Source organism: Piliocolobus tephrosceles, chromosome 3 (assembly GCF_002776525.5).
Source record: "Piliocolobus tephrosceles isolate RC106 chromosome 3, ASM277652v3, whole genome shotgun sequence".
Classification (NCBI taxonomy): Eukaryota; Metazoa; Chordata; class Mammalia; order Primates; family Cercopithecidae; genus Piliocolobus; species Piliocolobus tephrosceles.
The window spans coordinates 180,129,288-180,147,091 of NC_045436.1; the positions used below are offsets into that span (position 1 = coordinate 180,129,288).

At 57.9% G+C, this 17,804-nt stretch overlaps 1 protein-coding gene across 9 annotated transcripts in view; it reads left to right on the plus strand.

Moving 5' to 3' along the window:
• The window catches only part of SH3TC1 (SH3 domain and tetratricopeptide repeats 1), a 42,749-nt gene that overhangs the window by 2,191 nt on the left and 22,754 nt on the right, over positions 1-17,804 (plus strand). For 3 of the 9 annotated variants that reach the window (XM_023206841.2, XM_023206840.2, XM_023206839.2), the window contains 7 exons: positions 4,233-4,432; positions 8,743-8,817; positions 11,380-11,507; positions 13,152-13,257; positions 15,094-15,240; positions 15,937-16,147; positions 17,184-17,317. In XM_023206841.2, the coding sequence (XP_023062609.1) occupies positions 4,261-4,432; positions 8,743-8,817; positions 11,380-11,507; positions 13,152-13,257; positions 15,094-15,240; positions 15,937-16,147; positions 17,184-17,317 (973 nt within the window). In that variant the 5' untranslated portion in view covers positions 4,233-4,260. Of the gene's footprint in view, positions 1-2,234; positions 2,333-4,232; positions 4,433-4,586; positions 4,647-8,659; positions 8,818-11,379; positions 11,508-13,151; positions 13,266-15,093; positions 15,241-15,936; positions 16,148-17,183; positions 17,318-17,804 lie in introns of those variants that run through there. The other 6 variants (XM_026448272.2, XM_023206843.2, XM_023206845.2 and 3 more) reach the window with 6 other exon arrangements.

Sequence of the window (17,804 nt, forward strand, 5' to 3'; positions counted from 1 at the left end):
CATTCACCAAACTCTACGGACCAGGAGCACTGTCCCTTTAACCCACTCGACCCACTTGTGCGGTGTGCGTGCTCGTTCTCATTTTCTGGCTCAGTAAATTGAGGCATGGAGAGGCCTCCCAGAAACCAGGCTTTGGCCCCACGTCTCCATGTTCTGGAGCCAAATTCCACCCTTCCCCTGGGGCTGGAGTCTGGCCTGGGGCTGGGGTCTGTTCTGACCCATCCAGGGCCCTCCAAGGGTTTGTCCTGATGATAAACTGAACAAACAGGATAAAGGCAGGAAGGAGAGAGTCTCGCAGGCTGCTTGGTGGTCCCCCAGCTCGGTGAGCTGGCCCCTGGGAGCATCAACACCTACTCGTGGTTGGGGCCTCTGCTTGTGCAGTGGTAGCTGGGCCTGCAGGGCTGAGGGAGGGGACGCTGCGGAGATGGGACTCACTTCCTCATCGCCAGGCTCTGCACAGGAACCCCACACTTAGGGTTGTAACAGCAGGTGGGAAATTCCCTGAGCCTGGGGAGCCTTCCTTTTCTCAGGAGACCGTCTGTGAGCACCGGCTGTGTGCCAGGCCCATAGAAGCCCTGGATGCCATTTTGAACAGGCCCGTTCCTAACCCAGGGGGAGGGGGGCTGGGAGGCAGGCAGGTGTCCTGGGCATCAGCCAGTGGATGCAGAAAGGCTGCTGGGACTCCTGCTCTGCTTACAGGGACATAAGACCTGGCTCCTGAGGGACAAAGAGGCAGAGATGGGAGGACAAGGACCCAGAGGTCAGGCGTTGGGAGCAAAAGACCCCCTAAACCAGGAAGCTCGCACACCAGGGAGTGGACTCCAGCGCTTTGTTGAGACCCCTCCATGTGCTTCCGGAGATGAGATGGGAAGACAGCCTGGCCTCGCAGGCAGGGGCTTCCTGGTGCTGCCACAGACCCGGGGCCAGGTGGTGGGCACAGGCAGCCACAGGTGCCAGGACCGCAGTCCTGCAAAGCAAGGAGGAGAAAGCAAAGTCTGAGGCTGGGCGAGGGCAGCCGGAGTGTCCCGCGCTGTCCCTGAAGGTGCCCAGAGCTCTCCAGGCGTGACCAGGGTCCCAGGACATGGGAACAGGGAGGGCGAAGGCCCCAGGCTACACAAGGCATTTTTTTTTTTTTTTTTTTTTTTTTTTTGAGACGGAGTCTCGCTCTGTAGCCCGGGCTGGAGTGCAGTGGCCGGATCTCAGCTCACTGCAAGCTCCGCCTCCCGGGTTTATGCCATTCTCCTGCCTCAGCCTCCGGAGTAGTTGGGACTACAGGCGCCCGCCACCTCGCCCGGCTAGTTTTTTTGTATTTTTAGTAGAGATGGGGTTTCACAGTGTTAGCCAGGATGGTCTCGATCTCCTGACCTCGTGATCCGCCCATCTCGGCCTCCCAAAGTGCTGGGATTACAGGCTTGAGCCACCGCGCCCGGCCTACACAAGGCATTTGATCAGTGAGGCCATGTTCCGTGTCCGCAGTTCCACGCACGCTTCCTTCTTTGGAAAGCAAGTCTTACAGGCTGCACCCTGCTCCCACTCCTGGGCAAGCAGTTTCCCTGAAGGGTCTCTTGGGCACCTCTTGGCGTCACATGTCTCTTGATTCACCATTCCCGGCCCCCAGAGGTCCCGGTCCGTGCCCCTCAGAGGTGGTTGGGGGGTGGGAAGGATTTGGCCACAAACTGACCAGTCAGGTTACAGTTGGAGCAGGTGTGCAGGTGGGAGGGGGTGTGCCGGGGCCACTTCACAGCCAGGAGCTGTCGCCTCTGCAAGCCTTGCTGGCCCGGGGCTGGTCTGGCTGAGGCCCTGTGGTCTGAAGTCCCCAGGGAGCCTTCCCGGACTGTGAGATTCCCTCCCCGGCCAGGGCTAGGGGTCCCTCTCTATGCCTCATAGAACCTGCCTCATGGAACTATCGCTATTCTGTCTAAATTCTCAACTTAGCAGGTCTGCGTCTTTCTCCCTCTATGTTCCCACTGGCCGGCTCAGAGCTGGCACAGTACAGGGGTGGGTGGTGGTGGTTGAAATCAAAGACTTTAGACGGTGGGCTTCTCCTGCCCCTGCTGTGCTGATGGAGCCCAAAGTGTGCAGTGAGCTGGGGCCTGGGAGGCCAGTTCTCAGGGTGACAGCCACAGCCATGGGGGCAGGGGTGATGGCTGGGCTTACATGACACCCACTTGTCCCTGCCTGCAGCCGACTCGCCCCCCCATGAGGTTTTCCTCATTCTGTACTAAATGTTACAGGGGAGCTGCCTCTTGGGGAGCAGCCTCTGTGAAGGGACCTGACGCCGCAGTGGTGGCCAGAACCGAGAGCAGTGCAGGGATGGAGGAGGTGCTCACAGGTGGGGAAGAGGCAGCAGGGATGGTAGCTGCAGTGTGTGCTTCTGCTTTGGTCTGATGGGCGTGCAGGTGTATGTGTGTGTGTGTGCGCACGCGTGCACAGGCGGGAGAATTGCCTGACTCCTCAGAGCCTCGGTTTTCCCATCTGTGTATTGGGGAGGTGGGCAAGTCATCTGGCAATGGGAGGTGTGCCAGTTGACACCCACTGTCCTGGGCGTCCTGAGGTCAGTCTTGACCGCCTCTGGGTTTTCAGGCTCGAGCCTTTGGGGAGGGCTGGGGGTGCTGGGGAAGGAAGCCGGGCTCTGTCTGTGCTTGATGTATGGTGAGATTTTCTGTGCTGCTGTCTGATGCAGGCTTAGCTGCCCTGTTTGGTGAAAAATTGAGGTGGGGAAGAAATAAGCCCAGCACTCCCACAGCTCCTGCTTCTGATCTCCCCGCCCCTGCGAGACATTCTGAGCACACTGGAACAGACTTTCCTACGTGTGGACTCAACCCCCTGCTCCTGCCTTTCCTGGGTGCTGGATGTCCCGGGCCTCCTGCCTCCCCTTCACAGCCACGTCCTGTGTTCCTGACTGCAGACCCCACGCACCCCCAACAGCTGCCCGGTTTGCCTCCCAGTCCCCTGCCACATTCCCTGCCCAGAGACCAGGGTGGAAGTGGGAGATGGGGACAAGGACAGGAAGCTCTGGGGGTTGTCCTGGCCGCTGGGAGGCCCCAGCCTGGTGGGCCCATCAGGGCTCTGAGGCCCGGACAGAGGCCCTGGCAAGCCCTGGGTGCCTTGTTCCCCAGCGTCCACCACAAAAGGGGTGACGGGACAGAGGAGGCCAGACTTGCACTTTTGCCCCCAGACAGAGGTCAGAGGCGTAGCTGCCCCAGTTCTCTGTGCCCTGCCTGCAGAGGGGATGTTTGGTGGCCACTGGGGGGGGGCTTCAAGCCAAGAGCAAGGGGACGAGTCCACACGTAGCTGTCCCAGTGTTTGCTCAGAATGTCTTGTGGGGCGGGGGGATGGAAGGCAGGAGCTGCAGGGGATGCTGGCTTATTTCTTTCCTACCTCACGTTTCACCAAGGAGGGGCAGCGGACCCTGCGTTAGATCGCAGCAGGGAAAACCTTCTCACCACACATCAGGCACTGATGGAACCCCTTTTCCTTCCTCTGCATCCCCATCACTCCCCGAGGCTCTGGACTTGAAAACCACCCTGGCCATGGCGTTCTGGAGGGGCAGGGTGGACCCTTCTCCACCCACAATCAGGGCACAGTGAGGCCCCCATGACCAAGCCCTCCCTGCAGGGATAGCAGGGTCCTGACTCTGCGCTTGCCATCCTCCCCTTTTGTCAGCCTCTCTGCCTGAGGCCGGAGCTGAGGAGGACATGGCTGACCCCATCCCTGTGGCCACAGCTGGGATTTGTCCCCTGCGTGCCTCAGCCCTGGCCCTGGCCACCATCCCCATGGGCCCTGCACCTGCATGTGATGCCGTCAGGGGGACTCTGTGTCCTTCTGTGTCTTCTGGCAGGCGACGGAGCACTGTCCCGGGAGTACGGTCTGTCAGGCATGACGGCCCAGCAAAGAGGCAGTGACTGGCTCCTGAGGAGGGGCCCAAGGCACCCAGGGGCTCTGCCTCGACGGGGAAGGGGCCTCCAGGCAGAAAACCAGCGAGAGGAGGCCCCGTGGAGGAAGGGAGCACAGCACACCCGAGATGGGGCGGGAGGCACAGCAGCGGTGCGGGGTCACGCCCACCACAATACCACGCACGGTCACCTGCTGCGGTGAGGGGCCCGCTGGGTCTGAAAGGTGCAGACGCTCAGCAACGCTGGCGTTCTCTCCTCTGGGCCCCGGCCTTGGACACAGCCTCTGTGCTGGTTCTCAGGGGCTGCCTCTCCTGACCACACCCACTCTGTCCACAGGACCAGGCATGTGAGGCCTCCGCGGGTCATGGAGAACCTCCCTGCTGTGATCACTGAGGAGCCGACCCCCATGGGGAGGGGTCCCGTGGGACCCTCAGGAGGGGGCAGCAGCCGGGACCATGTCTGGACGGTGGCCACAAGGCCCTCTGTGAGCTGGGAGAAAGCGGGGCCTGAGGAGGCCAAGGCGCCGGGGAGAGGCGGTGAGTCCATCCCGTCCACTTCTCCACCCCACCTGCCCTGTCCATCCGTCCTTCACCGCCCTGTCCGCCTTCAGGCCTCCTGGGGTAAGGGCTGGGGCTGGGGTCTGCTCTCCATCACTTCTCATTTCCTTCCCCTGTGTGTGTTTACTGGAGCCCCTGCGCCCGCTGAGTCACTGGAGAGGCCAGAGCCCAGCTCGTGTTTTTCCAGGGACAGGTCAGTGATGACAAAACTGGCAAAGAACGAGACAGGGGTATTTGAACCCACACGTTCAGAGATCATTCCAGAAACAGTCCGATGGGTTTGGCCTTGGAAACCCCTGAGAGTCCTCAGGATGAGGCATCCTCATTCCCCAAGGCACCCAAGGTGCAGAGAGGGAAGGGCCGGGCCAGGCCGCCCTGCAGTCAGGGGCCGGGCCAGGCCGCGTGCCCAGTCTGCTGAATCCCTGGGAAACCTGAAGGGTGGTCTAGGTGATCTCCAGGATCCCATCTGACCCTCATCCTGAGATCCTGAAGGGGAGGAGGGGAGAGGCAGGGGACACCAAGGCCTGCAAGCCTCTCCCGGGCCGGAGACAGCTGCGGCTGTGACCCCTCCCTGGGCCGCCTCCTCCCAGTGTCCAGCCTCAGCCTGGTCTCCTCTTAGCTGCCCACGTCCCTGTCTCGGGACTCCAGGGCTTGGCACATGGTAGGTGCTCCGTCACTGTTCAAGGGATTGATGAACGAAGGATGTGTTTGGACGTGGAAACCTCAGATGCTGTCGCCTGGCTCACAGCCAGGTGTGGGAGTGTTTTATACCTGCAGTCCTGCCCTCCCGCATGAGGGCGGATCCTGCCCTGAATCACAAAGGGGAAGTGGTCTGCAGGCACCGGCATGCCCTGCCAGGAAGGGCGGCTCAGAGGTTTGGGGCGTGGCCTGGGCCTGGGGAGCCCACCAGGCCACGGAATCACGTTCCCGCCAGGGCAGGCCTCACAGAAAGGAAGGGGCTGGGCCGTGCCCGGGGCCATGAGTGCACAGAGCAGGAGGGCCCTGGCCAGCCTCCCACAGAGCCGCGGGGCCCAGGGCGGAGCTGGGAGCCTCTGGGAACGGGAGTGGCGCGAGTTGGAAGCCTTTGCCCTGAGTGGTTGGGTGTTTCTTCCTCCAGAGGCTGAGCAAAGCACTGTGGCATCGCCTCTGCCTGGAGCGAATCTCTGTGGGCCCAGCGGAGGGGAGCTGAGGAAACTCTGCCTGCTTAGGAGGCTGGATGGGCCGAGGGAAAGCTGGCTTGGGGTGGGGCTCCTCAGCTTCTTCACCTCCTCATCTTCTCTGGGCAATTTCAGATAGACATCAAAGGTGGCAAGAAATAGTGCAGATAATTCCATTTGTCCACACCCAGATTCCTTGAATGTTCACATTTTATGACTTTTACTTTGTGTGTGTACTCGTGTGTGTGTGTGTGTGTGTGTGATTTTCTTCTGATCCTTTTGGGAGTAAATGGCAGATATGATGCCCCTTCATCCTAAAAGGTGTCCATATTTCCTAAAACCAGGATGTTCTCTTACATAACCGCATTGTGATCATTTCAATGTTCATTTCCTGGTTTTAATAACACCATCACCTCATCTACAGGCCTCATTCAGATCTTGCCATTTATCCCAATAATATCCTTTATAGCAAAAGAAAATGTATATATATTCCTGGGTCACACCTTGTATTCTGACGCGACCTCTCTGAGGTACCTTTTAATCTGGAGGCTGCTGTTTTGAAGATACAGTTTGGATCTTTGTAGAATGTCCCTCGATTCGAGTGCAGCTAATATTTTCTTCACAGTCACATTAGGGATTTGGGCAGGAATCCCGCAGAAGCAATGTTTCTTCAGTGCAGACGATGTCCATTAGTCTCTGGCTGGTGATGCTAATTTTGGTCCCTTAGGGAAGGGGCACCTGCCAGTTCTCCCCACTGCACGGTTATTTTTCTCCCCTCCGCAGTTAGTAAGTAACTGGGGGGACGACACTCTGAAACTGCGTGACTATCCTGTTCCTTGTCAAACTCCTGAAGCTCTACTGTCTCATCATGGGCTGGCCTGGCTGAAATAGTCCTTGCGACAGAGGCTGCCAGGCAGTGACTGTCTAATGAGGCAAGCCTTCTCCATTCAGCAATCAGTTTTCAACTGTAAGGAAGAGCTGTTCCGCTCCCCAGGTATCCACTGATTTAATTCAGCGTAGGCTCACACATCTTTAATCGAGTCTCCGGACTGTATATATCATTACCTATTTCGTCATTCAGATCACCCTAGATTTGGGTTTTCCATATGTCTACATCACCCAGTGGGTGCGTCCTCGCTTTCTGGGACATGAGATGTTCCGGGCTCATGCTGCACTTTCCCTGCCACAGCCCTGGGATCGGCTGGGTTTCCAGGGAGCCCTGGCTTCTGAACTGGAGGATGATGTTTAGAAGCTGTTGGGCCGGACACCTATCAACTTCAACAGGGACGGCACCTTGTTCGAGAGGCTGAAGAGGAGACCCAGAGCCGGCGACCATGACATAGGGTTGATTAAGAGGATTTCCATACAGGGTGGTTCAGCAGTGGCGGGCTGGACAGGCCCCCTGTAAAAAAGCATGCAGTTGATATAGCATTTTCCCTTAGCACCCTCCCTCTACCATCCTCCACCTGGCAACCCTCATCCAACCCTTCCAAACAAGGGGGCAGGATCTGCATGGCCTGCATTCCGTGCGATGAGCCAGGGGCTCAGATCTTCTTCACACAGGGAGTGAATCTCCAGGCTGGCTGCTGCTGGATTCTGTAGCACAAAAGTCTGAGCACACGTTCTTTTTAGCCCACGGGGGCATCCACAGGGTGTGTTTCGGTTACAGCTGTCAGGTGCATCAACCAACGGAGCCAAGATCTGAGCAACACACACTTCTTTCCATTTGAGACATTTCTCTTTTGTTTTTGAGACAACGTCTCACTCTGTCGCCCAGGCTGGAGTGCAATGTTGCGATCTCAACTCACTACAACCTCCGCCTCCCAGGTTCAAGCGATTCTCCTGCCTCAGCCTCCTGAGTAACTGGGACTACAGGCATGCGCCACCCTGCCTGGCTAATTTTTCTATTTTTAGTAGAGACGGGGTTTACCATGTTGGCCAGGCTGGTCTCGAACTCCTGACCTCGTGATCCACCTGCCTCAGCCTCCCAAAGTGCTGGGATTATAGGCGTGAGCCACTGCGTCTGGCCCGTTTGAGATATTTCTGAGTCCTCACTGCATGCCTAGCTCTGGGCTTGGGCTGGGGCTGCAGAGTAAGTGAGGCCTAAGAATGGGCTCTGGCCACACAGGGCAAGCGCACACCACTGCAGGTGGTCAGCAAATGCTGGTGTGAAGTGAACACTATCACTTGGGCGATGCAAGGCCCAAGACCACTGTGGCTGAGCTGCGCCCAGGGCTCCGAGCGAGACGTCTAGGAGGCTGTGAAGACTGGCCACACGGAAGTTCACTACGCTCTGCTGCAGATGCAGGTTTTCCTAATCAGATCCCCCTGGATCCTGAGGCCTGGATAGAGAAACTGCGCAGGACAAAGATGAAGCGCCCAGGCCAAGATGCAAACTCTGCAGGACCAATGGCCAGAGGGGTGACCCCCAGCAGGGAACTGAGCAGCCAGTAGGGGTCCGTGTCCCGGCTCCCACCTGCACAAGCTGTGAGGCTGAGCCCATCTGTGGGCAGCAAGATAAAATCCCCCAAAAATGCCCATGTCGTTATGCCCAGGACCTATGCCTGCATTACCTCATCCAGCAAAAAGGACTTTGCAGATGTCATCAAAGGCAAGGATCTCGAGATGGAGAGAGGATCCCGGATGCTCCGATGGGCCCTCCATGGAATCACAGGGCCTTTGTAGGAGGAAGGCAGGAGGGAGAGGCAGAAAAGGAGATGCAGTGACAAAGCGGAAGTAGAAGTGGCGGCCACAAGCCGAGGGACATGTGCGGCCTCTTGAGGGCGAGGAGTGGATTCTCCCCAGAGCCCCTGGGAGGAACAGGGCCCTGTCCACACGCTCACTTTAGCTCTGTGAGGCCCATTGGAACTTCAGAGCAGCGGGGTCCTACGGGTCGTGTGGTCTTAATCTTCTGAGTGTGGGGCAGCTTGTCACAGCACACTAGGAAATGCAGGCAGCTTCCCTCCTTGCTGGGCTCTGGGGAGACTGGAGGAAGGCAACTGTGGGAAAGGCGGCTTGTGCGGGACAGAACTCACCTCTTTTCTTGCAGAAAGACCTGGAGTGTTTGGTGCCTTCAGGGGAGCCAGGCATTTGCTTGGTCTCCCCTAATCCTGGGAACCTGCTGTGTTGCAGACGAGACTTCTGCCGCCCGTGTGGCTGGGCCGGCCGCTGGGACCCCTCCCTGGCAGATGGGGGCTTATCCCACAGGTAAACATCCTGTGCCCCACACAGGGCTTCAGGTTCAAATCTGGGCTGTGGCGCTCCCTGGGCATCCAAGAGTCTAACCCAGGGCTTCTCAACGTGTGGCCTCTGACTTCCCGCCTTAAAATCACGGTAGGAATAGAAAGAGGGGCTTGTTAAATGTGGACGCCCAGGTCCTGCACCCAGAGGGGGACATAGCCCCTGGGGGCTCCCTTAGGCTTCCCTGTATGCATCTGAACAAACAGGGGACACGGGTCCTGGGGGCTCCGTGGGTGACACCGTGGGGAAGGGCTTCGCAGGTGCCATATGGTAAGAAGTAGGTGAAAGTACCCTCCGCGTTGTGGCGCCAGGCGTCCACGCACAGGCTTCCCAGGGATAGGATCTCTGCAGGGCACGGGTGGAGGGAGGCAGCCCTGGGCTGGGGAGCAGAGCTGTGGAAGGGGGCCCAGGAAGTTGTGGGCTGTGGAGGTGTTAAAAAGCCCCTTACCCTGGAGACCCCCCGACCCCCAGCTGGGGAGGAATGGAGACCCCAGCATCCATGTTGGCTTTTCAACTTTGCTGTGATGTCCGGCTGTCCTCTGACTTTCCTTCTGTGTGGTCAGCACTGCTGGTGGCCACTTGGGATGACCAGGATGCGTTAGGCAATAGGACAGGTTATTTAGAATTTGAAAATGCAGGCCGGGTGCGGTGGCTCATGCCTGTAATCCCAGCACTTTGGGAGGCTGAGGCAGGTGGATCACTTGAGGTCAGGAGTTCAAGATCAGCCTGGCCCATATGGAGAAACCCCATCTCTACTAAAAATAAAAAAATTAGCTGGCACACGCCTGTAATGCCAGCTACTTGGAGGCTGAGGCAGAAGAATCACTTGACCCCAGGAGGCAGAGGTTGCAGTGAGCTGAGATTGCACCATTGCACTCCAGCCTGGGCAACAGAGCGAGAGACTGTTCTGAAAACAACAACAACAACAACAACAACAACAAAGGGATAATGCAATGCCCACCCTCTTATGGGAGCAGGAACTTAAGACCATCGCAGCTCAGGAACCACTGTGGAATGATGGGCTGGTGTCTCCTGTTGGGGGAGTGGATTCCAGATTGTGTCTAGATTGGCCCTTCCCCCATAGTGGGTGAGGGTGTGTGCTCAGGGGTCCCCAGCAGAAAACTCTCAGGCAGGTGCTTCAGGGTTATTCAAAGGTGTGAGAATCCGTTTCTGCCTCTGTCTCATTTCCGTCCGTCTCTCCAGCTTTCCCTCCCTCCCATTTTCTCCCCCTCCCTCCCTTTCCCTCTCCTGGCTTCTCTCCTCTCCCTCCGTCTCCCCATCCCAGTTTCTCCCCTCTCTGTCCCTCTCCACACCCGCCCCCATTTTCTCCCTTCTTCCCTCTCCCCATCCCAGTTTCTCCCCTCTCCCTGCTCTCCTTCTCCCGTTCTACTATTCATTCTCTTCCCCCCTCCCCCACTTCTCCCATTGGCTCTGTAGAGGCCAAAGCCCCTGGAATGACACTGCCTAGAGATCTGGGGCAGAGTCTTGACCTGGAGGATCGGGAAGCTCTTTTTCTCTGTGTTTCCAGGCACTGGGAGGGATAGTGCACAGGGCAGACGGGGTCACAGCCCCAGGAGCCTGGATTCTAGTGGGAAATTGCCAACCTCAGACACTGAGGAGGGGGGTCAATCTCAGGAGCTCCGCGGCCCCCGTGGCGGGTGGCCCCCGAATGGGACCCAGCAGACAGAGCCCACGCCCACCCCGTGGAAGGTTCCACTGGACGGTGCCACAGGGACGGCCCAGAGCAGACGTGATGGGTCGGACCGTGCATCATGGGGTCCCAATGGCCCTGCACAGATCAGGGGACAGACGGGAGGGAGAGCCAGGTGTGGACAGCTGCCCAGGTCAGACCCGCCAAGGCTTGGGGGCAGGGGTGGGGTGGGGGGTGGAGCCCACGAGGTTGCTGGTGGCTGATGTGGTGTGTGAGTGGGAGGTGTCATTGATCCGAGCAGGGGTGGGGCCCTCTGCCCTCTGAGAGACAGGGAGGAAGTGGAAAGGAGCTGGCTTAGGGAGGCAGAACTGAGGTTTCCAAGGTGCTTGTGGGGTGTTTGCTGGAGGTGGGTGCCCCATGGTCCCAGACTCCCCACTTTACAGTCACCATGGGGGTGGAAGAGGGGCTTGCTAAATGCAACTGTCCAGGTCCCGTACCCGCAGGTTCCGATGCAGCAACCCTCTAGGGGAAGGGCACTGAGGGGAAGGGTTGGAGGTCACGGTGCCAGGGAGGAGAGACCATCTGTGTGCAGTGGTTGCTGTGCCGGCCTGGCCTGCATGAGTCCACTTGTCTCCACCACTCCATAGGACAGGCACTCATCCCGAAGGAAACAGGCTGGGAGCTAAGCAGCGGTCCAAGGCCTTTTTAGGGGTGGGGCAAGGTTGAGATCTAAACCCAGGGCTTGGGTTCCCCAGGAGCCCACTGCCCAGGCCTTCAAGGTCAGGTGTGTGGTTGGAGGCTGGCAGGGGGAATACAGTGTCCCACAGACCTCCCAGCCCAGGCTAGACCAGCTGCCCACTCTCCATCTGCCCCTCCAGACCTGACCTTGCAGCTGCTGGCTGTGCGGAGGAAGAGCGGGCTACAGGACCCCGGCCTACAGCAGACCCTCCGGGGCCAGCTCCGCCTGCTGGAGAATGACAGCCGGGAGATGGCTCGCGTGCTCGGGGTGAGTAGCCTTCTGGGGCCTGGGCAGGGATGGGAGCTGGAATTGGGGGCAGGGAGGGACTGAGGTGCAGTGTCTGAGACCGGGGACTGAGGACACAGGCCTCTGAGAGCAAGAGCCACTCAGGAGAGTGGTGGCCTCGGAGGGAGGGGAGGCTGTGATACCCAGGGGATGGCGAAGCGTTGTTTCTCCCACTTGCTTTGTGGGGGGCACTGTGATCGTCCCCTCTGCTCTCCCACAGCCCCAGCACAGGGGACCTCGAGCTGTCACTTTCTCCACCTGTCCTCCACTCGCAAGGACTGTCAAAGTCTCTTTGATGGGGAGTTAAGGACGAGGGTGAAGTTAGTCTTATTATTTTTTTCCTGGCGACAAAGCCAGCATCCTGCGGGCCTCTGCACATACCAGCGTTCTGGGGAGGCTGGCACAGGGTGTGTCTGGGCCTGGCAGACCTCCCCATGGCTGAGGGCCGGGGGCTTGGGAGCTGGGCTGGGCATTACCACCACTGACTGGGGTTGAACCAGCCTGGCCTTGGCCGGTGCCTCTCAGCCTCTATGAACCCTGCTTCCTCAGCCACATACTGGGGATGCTTAGAATTACGTCCCTAGGAGCTGACTTGAGGGTTATGTGATTGACTCACACCAAGCACCTGCAGGGTGCTGGACACATAGTACCTGCTCGACACGTGGGGCTGTGGTGCGTGATGTCGGGCACAGGTGCACTGAGTCAGTTGCTGGCTCTGGGTTTGAATCTCAGCTGAGCCACTTACAGAGGTCAGACCTTGGATAAGAAATGGGGCCTTCAGCAGGACATGGTGGCTCACACCTATAATCCTAGCACTTTGGGCGAATGAGGAAGGAGGATCACTTGAGCCCAGGAGTTCAAGACCAGCTTCAGCAACATAGGGAGACCTCGTCTCTACAAAACATAAAAAAGTTAGCCAGGTGTGATGGTGCGCACCTGTGGGAGGGTAAAATGGGTGGATTACCTGAGCCCAGGAGGTTGAGACTGCAATGAACCGTGATTGTGCCACTGCACTCCAGCCTGGGTGGCAGAGTGGGACCTCATCTCTAAAAAAAAAAAAAAAAAAAAAAGAATAGAAAAGAAAGAAACAGGGCCTTATTTTTTGTCTCTCAAATGGAGATAGTACCCCGCGACACATACTTCCCGAGTCGGAAGAGCTGTGTTAGCTGCTGTTATTTTTCATGTGCCTGTCAACACTGATGAATAGAAATCAGAGGAGAGGGGATGCTGGCTGGGGAGATGGAAATCGGAGCTGATGCTGCAGGTGGCGCTGGGAGCACAGCCAAACAGGAGCCAGCTTAGGTGGGGAGAACAGGTGGTCACTGGTGTGTGGGGGATAAGGCAGGTGGAGTGCTGAGGGGGAGGTGTAGAGGGTGAGGGGCCAGGACATGGGGGCCACATGAGCTCTGGGAAGGGCAGGAGCTTCTCCCCACAGGCTCTGGGGAGCCATGGCTGGCTTGAGAGCAGGGGAGGAGATGACTTGGAATGTGAAGGAATCTGCCCTGGGTGTGTCGTGCCTTGCTGGGGCCACATCTGCAAGACGTCTCTGTCACGTGGACCCTGTCCTCCTGACAGATGCCCCAGAGCTCCTGGGGCCCTCTCGAATTCCTATTTCTTTCTCTGAAGGAATTATCAGCCAGGCTGCTGTCGATCCACAGTGACCAGGACCGGATCGTGGTGACGTTTAAGACTTTTGAAGAAATCTGGAAGTTTTCCACCTACCACGCTCTTGGTAAAGAGGTGACCCTCCCAGAATTGGTCATGGGGACGCCCGTTGGAAGGTGTCGGTTACACACTATGCACTTAGATTACAAATTGGTGCTTTATTTATTTATTGTTTTGTTCACTTTTTTTTTTTTTTTTTTGAGACCGAGTCTAGCTCTGTCGCCCAGGCTGGAGTGCAGTGGCGCAATCTCGGCTCACTGCAAGCTCCGCCTCCCGGGTTCACGCCATTCTCCTGCCTCAGCCTCCTGAATAGCTGGGACTACAGGCGCCCGCCACCATGCCCAGCTAATTTTTTGTATTTTTAGTAGAGACGAGGTTTCACCATGTTAGCCAGGATGGTCTCAATCTCCTGACCTTGTGATCCACCCGCCTCAGCCTCCGAAAGTGCTGGGATTACAGGCGTGAGCCACCGCGCCCTATTTATTAAGACGAAGTCTCACTCTGTCACCCAGGCTGGAGTGCAATGGTGCAATCTTAGCTCACTGCAACCCCTGCCCCCGGGGTTCAAGCGATTCTCCTGCCTCAGCTTCCTGAGAAGCTGGGATTATAGGCACAAGCCACCATGCCCAGCTAAATTTTTGTATTTTTAGTAGAGATGGAATTTCACCATGTTGATCGAGTTGATCTCAAACTCCTTGCTTCAGGTGATCTGCCCGCCTTGCCCTCCCAAAGTGCTGGCATTACAGGCGTGAGCCACAAATCCGTGCTTTAGAACAGGCAGGTTCACAAAGGTCTCACAGAGAGATAGCAACACTGGTATGCACACCTGGTGCTCAGGGAGAAATGCCGGGTAGGCGGAGTCGTGGATGGATGTGGGTCTTTGTTGAAGGAATGATGTAGGCTGCGCATCTAGTTGCCTTCACGTGCTGCCTTCTGTAATTTCACTCAACCACAACTTGAGGGAAGCTGCCATCCAGTGGCCTCAGTGCTGACCAGGAAAGCTGTTATTTGAAAGCTGACCCACGTGAGCTCTTCCTGAAACATTCCCTGTTCCATTTGGAGGAATTCCAGGCTCTAACGGAGCCTCCCTGGGGATCTTGCTGTACCACCCTTGATTTCAGGGCCGAGTAAATTAGGGAATAGCAATTGTAGCCACAATTCCCCGAGCACCGGTGAGCAGGGCTGACGCTCATCCCCCTTGGCCGGTTCTTGGAGGAAGTGGCTCATCCTTGGCTGCCCATCCACAGTGATGGCCATTGCGGGCGGGGCAGGGGGGCGTCCATCCAGAGGGCAGCAGGCTTCCCGTCCCCCTCTTTCAGAGTCCACTCTACACTGAGTGTGGAGGAAGGATTCTCACGTCACTTGCCTGTGCCTTAAGCGTGCACGGAGCCTCCTAGTTCAGCTGTGGTGAACGAAGGCTCACTGTCCCAGACAGGAGTGGGGAGCTTGCAGCACCCCAAAGACAAGGCTTCACCTGATAGAAATGGAAACAGATATCAGCTCATAATGCAGGATGGGGCTCACTCATGTGCATTTCAGACTCACCTTGCTGCTAGCCTGCACCCCCATGGCCTGCATGGCCCCCGACCACATGGTCACTGTCTCACAGAGGTGAATACGGAGTTGTGGGGATGTCAGATAATTTGACCATGGTTGCTGCTGGTGGGTGGTGGAGCTGGAGGTCAGATAATTTGACCATGGTTGCTGCTGGTGGGTGGTGGAGCTGAGCTTGACCTCTCACAGCCCGGACAGTCAGGCTGTGTAGCCAGCACTGTGTGCATCTCAGGGCAAGTCTCCCTGGACCTGGTCAGTGCAGGGCTCAGCTAACCTGGGGCCACACAGGCTTCCCTGCCTCCCTGCCCCTCTTCCGGAGCCCTGAGGTGACTGGGCCTTGCTTCCACAGGCTTCACTCATCACTGCCTGGCAAACCTGCTTATGGACCAGGCCTTCTGGCTGCTCTCGCCCAGTGAGGAGGAGGAGACGGCCATCCAAGTCCATGTGGATGAGAACGCCTTGAGGCTGACCCACGAGAGCCTCCTCGTCCAAGAAGGTGAGTGTTGCATGGGGTGATGGCCGAGGTCCAGCTGTGTGGGGCATGCCCAGGCCGTGGGGTGACAGCCTGGATCCCGCTGTGCTGAGCATGCCGGGGGCTGTGGGCTGCGGAGCCTCTGGAGGCTGAGGGGTGTTTCAGGCAAGGAGGTGTGCTTGGTGTGGCACTGTCACTTAGTGGTAGAGACCCTGGCCAGCCCCCAGGGACACAGGGGTGCCTGGGAAACAGCGGAAGAGAGGTTCTGTCTAGTGCCAGCCCCCAGCTCGTGTCCCCGACATGGTTGCTGCGCTGGCGTCGTGGTTGGCCCCGAGTCTGAGGAGGGGACACGAGGCTGTCTTTCCTACCCAACCACAGCAGGAGAGGGCTGCCAGCGGTGACTGGGCTCACTGGGGCAGTCCACACAGAAGGGCCCTGGGGGTCCCACGTTTGGCTCCTCATCGCACAGTCAGGGAAACTGAGGCCCAGGGCGAGGGTCTGAGGCGAGCCAGCCTCACACAGCACATGCAGGCTGAGCTGGGACATCGCCCCGGGCCCACCTCCCCGTCTGGGCCCCTTTGGGTTTCTGCACCTGCAGATATTGGGGTAGCCACTCCTGCGGGTGCTGCCTTTGTTGTCTGTCCGGCAGGGGTGTGGGGGGCAGGGCCACAGCTGCGGCCAGTCCAGCCACCCTCAGTGACCGCCTCCATCCTTTTGAAGGGCCCTTCTTTGTCCTGTGTCCTGACCACCATGTGAGAGTGATGACGGGTCCCCGGGATGCAGGAAATGGCCCCCAGGCCCTCAGGCGGGCTTCGGGAGCTCCCCAGGGAGAGGCGGCCCCAGAAGCAGACTCTTCACCACCGAGCCCCAGCGTGTCCTCTGAGGAGGTGGCAGTGGCAGCCGCCCTGGAGCCTTTGATTCCATTTCATCAGTAGGTACCGGCCTTTGCTGCTCTGAGAGCTGTTGGCCTCACCGAGACTCCCAGGCCCGGGTCATCTGGAGGTCAAGGGGGGATGGACAGGGAGTGGTGGGAGCCCTGGACAGACCTGGCCACGGACTTGTTCTGCTGCTTCCCAGCTGTGTGGCCTTGGCAAGCTGGCCACCTGTCTGAGCCTCTGGTCTGCCAGCTGCATGACAGGCCAATGACATCCACCTGGCAGGGCTATCCTGGGGTTTGATGGCACAGGAGGTGTGGCATGAGCTCTCACCAGGCTCATCCAAAAAGCTTTTGAGGAAGTTACATAAAACATGTGTACCCAGAGTGAGAAGGCAGAGGGGACCCAGGGGTAGAGCCAGGGGATGTGAGGACAGGTGACATGCAGACTCCTGTTCACTTGCTGAAGCAGGGATATTAACTTGGGTTGGAGCTTCCTGGTAGCCAAAGCAAAGAGAGAACCTCAGTCTCTTGATTTGCCGTATCTCCAATGACAGGCTGTGGCTTGGCTTCTCTCATTACTGAGACCCAGGAGGAGCTTCTCCTAAGAATCCTCCGTATGTCCTCCGGCCTGTGGCATCCCAACAGGGGACACTGAGTGTGTTCTGCCATCTGAGAAAGAGGGACTATCAGTCATCTAGTTCAGCTTCCTTTTTTTCTGGCTGAAGGAACTGAGGCCGAGAGAGGAGTGATCTGTCCAGGTTATATGGCAAAGTCACAGTAGCACTAGGATTTGAATCCATGCCTCCAGAGCCTCAGGCTGGGATCTCCCTCACCCCTCTCTGTGCGGAGCTTGGGGAGGCAGGTGCTTTGGGGGTCTGCAGGGTTCCAGGTTCACAGGGGTGGTGGTGTTTCCAGGATGAGGGCCCTAGGCTGAGGGACATGGGGCTCCCTGGGAGCAGTGCCACACACACGGGGCCTGAAGGCCACACAGCCGGGCAGGCGTGTGTGTGTGTGCATGTGTGTGTGTCGGGGGAGGCGAGGGACCTGCTTGGATTGCTGGGGGCGGCTGACCTGTCCAGTCTCTGCACAGATGTATCTGCCCCAAATCTGAAATCCCGCAGCAAAGACCTCCCTCTTCTGGCTCCAGGTGGGCTCTTAGGGTCCCCCAGGACCCCATCGATGACGCCATGGGTGGCCCTGTGACGCCCAACAGCCGGCTGATGGGTAAGTGTTTCCATGGGCCTCTCTTTCCCGGGGAAACGTGTGTGCCAGGGAGCAGCTCCAACATTTTGGAAGTTGTCCTGAACCCTCCGTGAGCCAGAGAGAGAGAGAGACAGAGAGAGAGAGAGAGCTATTAGGTAGTGCAAAAGCAATTGTGATTTTTTGTTATTACTTTTAATGGCAAAAACCGCAATTACTTTTGTACCAACCGAGTCTTCTCCAGCTTGTGAGGTTATAACTGATACTCAGGAACTCCGGGGGCTGATGCAGCCTCACAGGATGCTCAGTGAAGCTGCACCAAGGCCCCTGGCCACCGTCTCCGAAGAGCTCCCAAATGTCACTTCTCAGACAGTGCAACCCAACAGTCTCAGACTCTACCCTTCTGTCGCTGTGTGAAACGCCCGGAAGGCCCTGCGTCGAGGTGGGCTAGCACTGGCAGAATTTGCCCCATGCACTAACAGAGGACTGTGACTGTGTCTTCTCTGTGAAA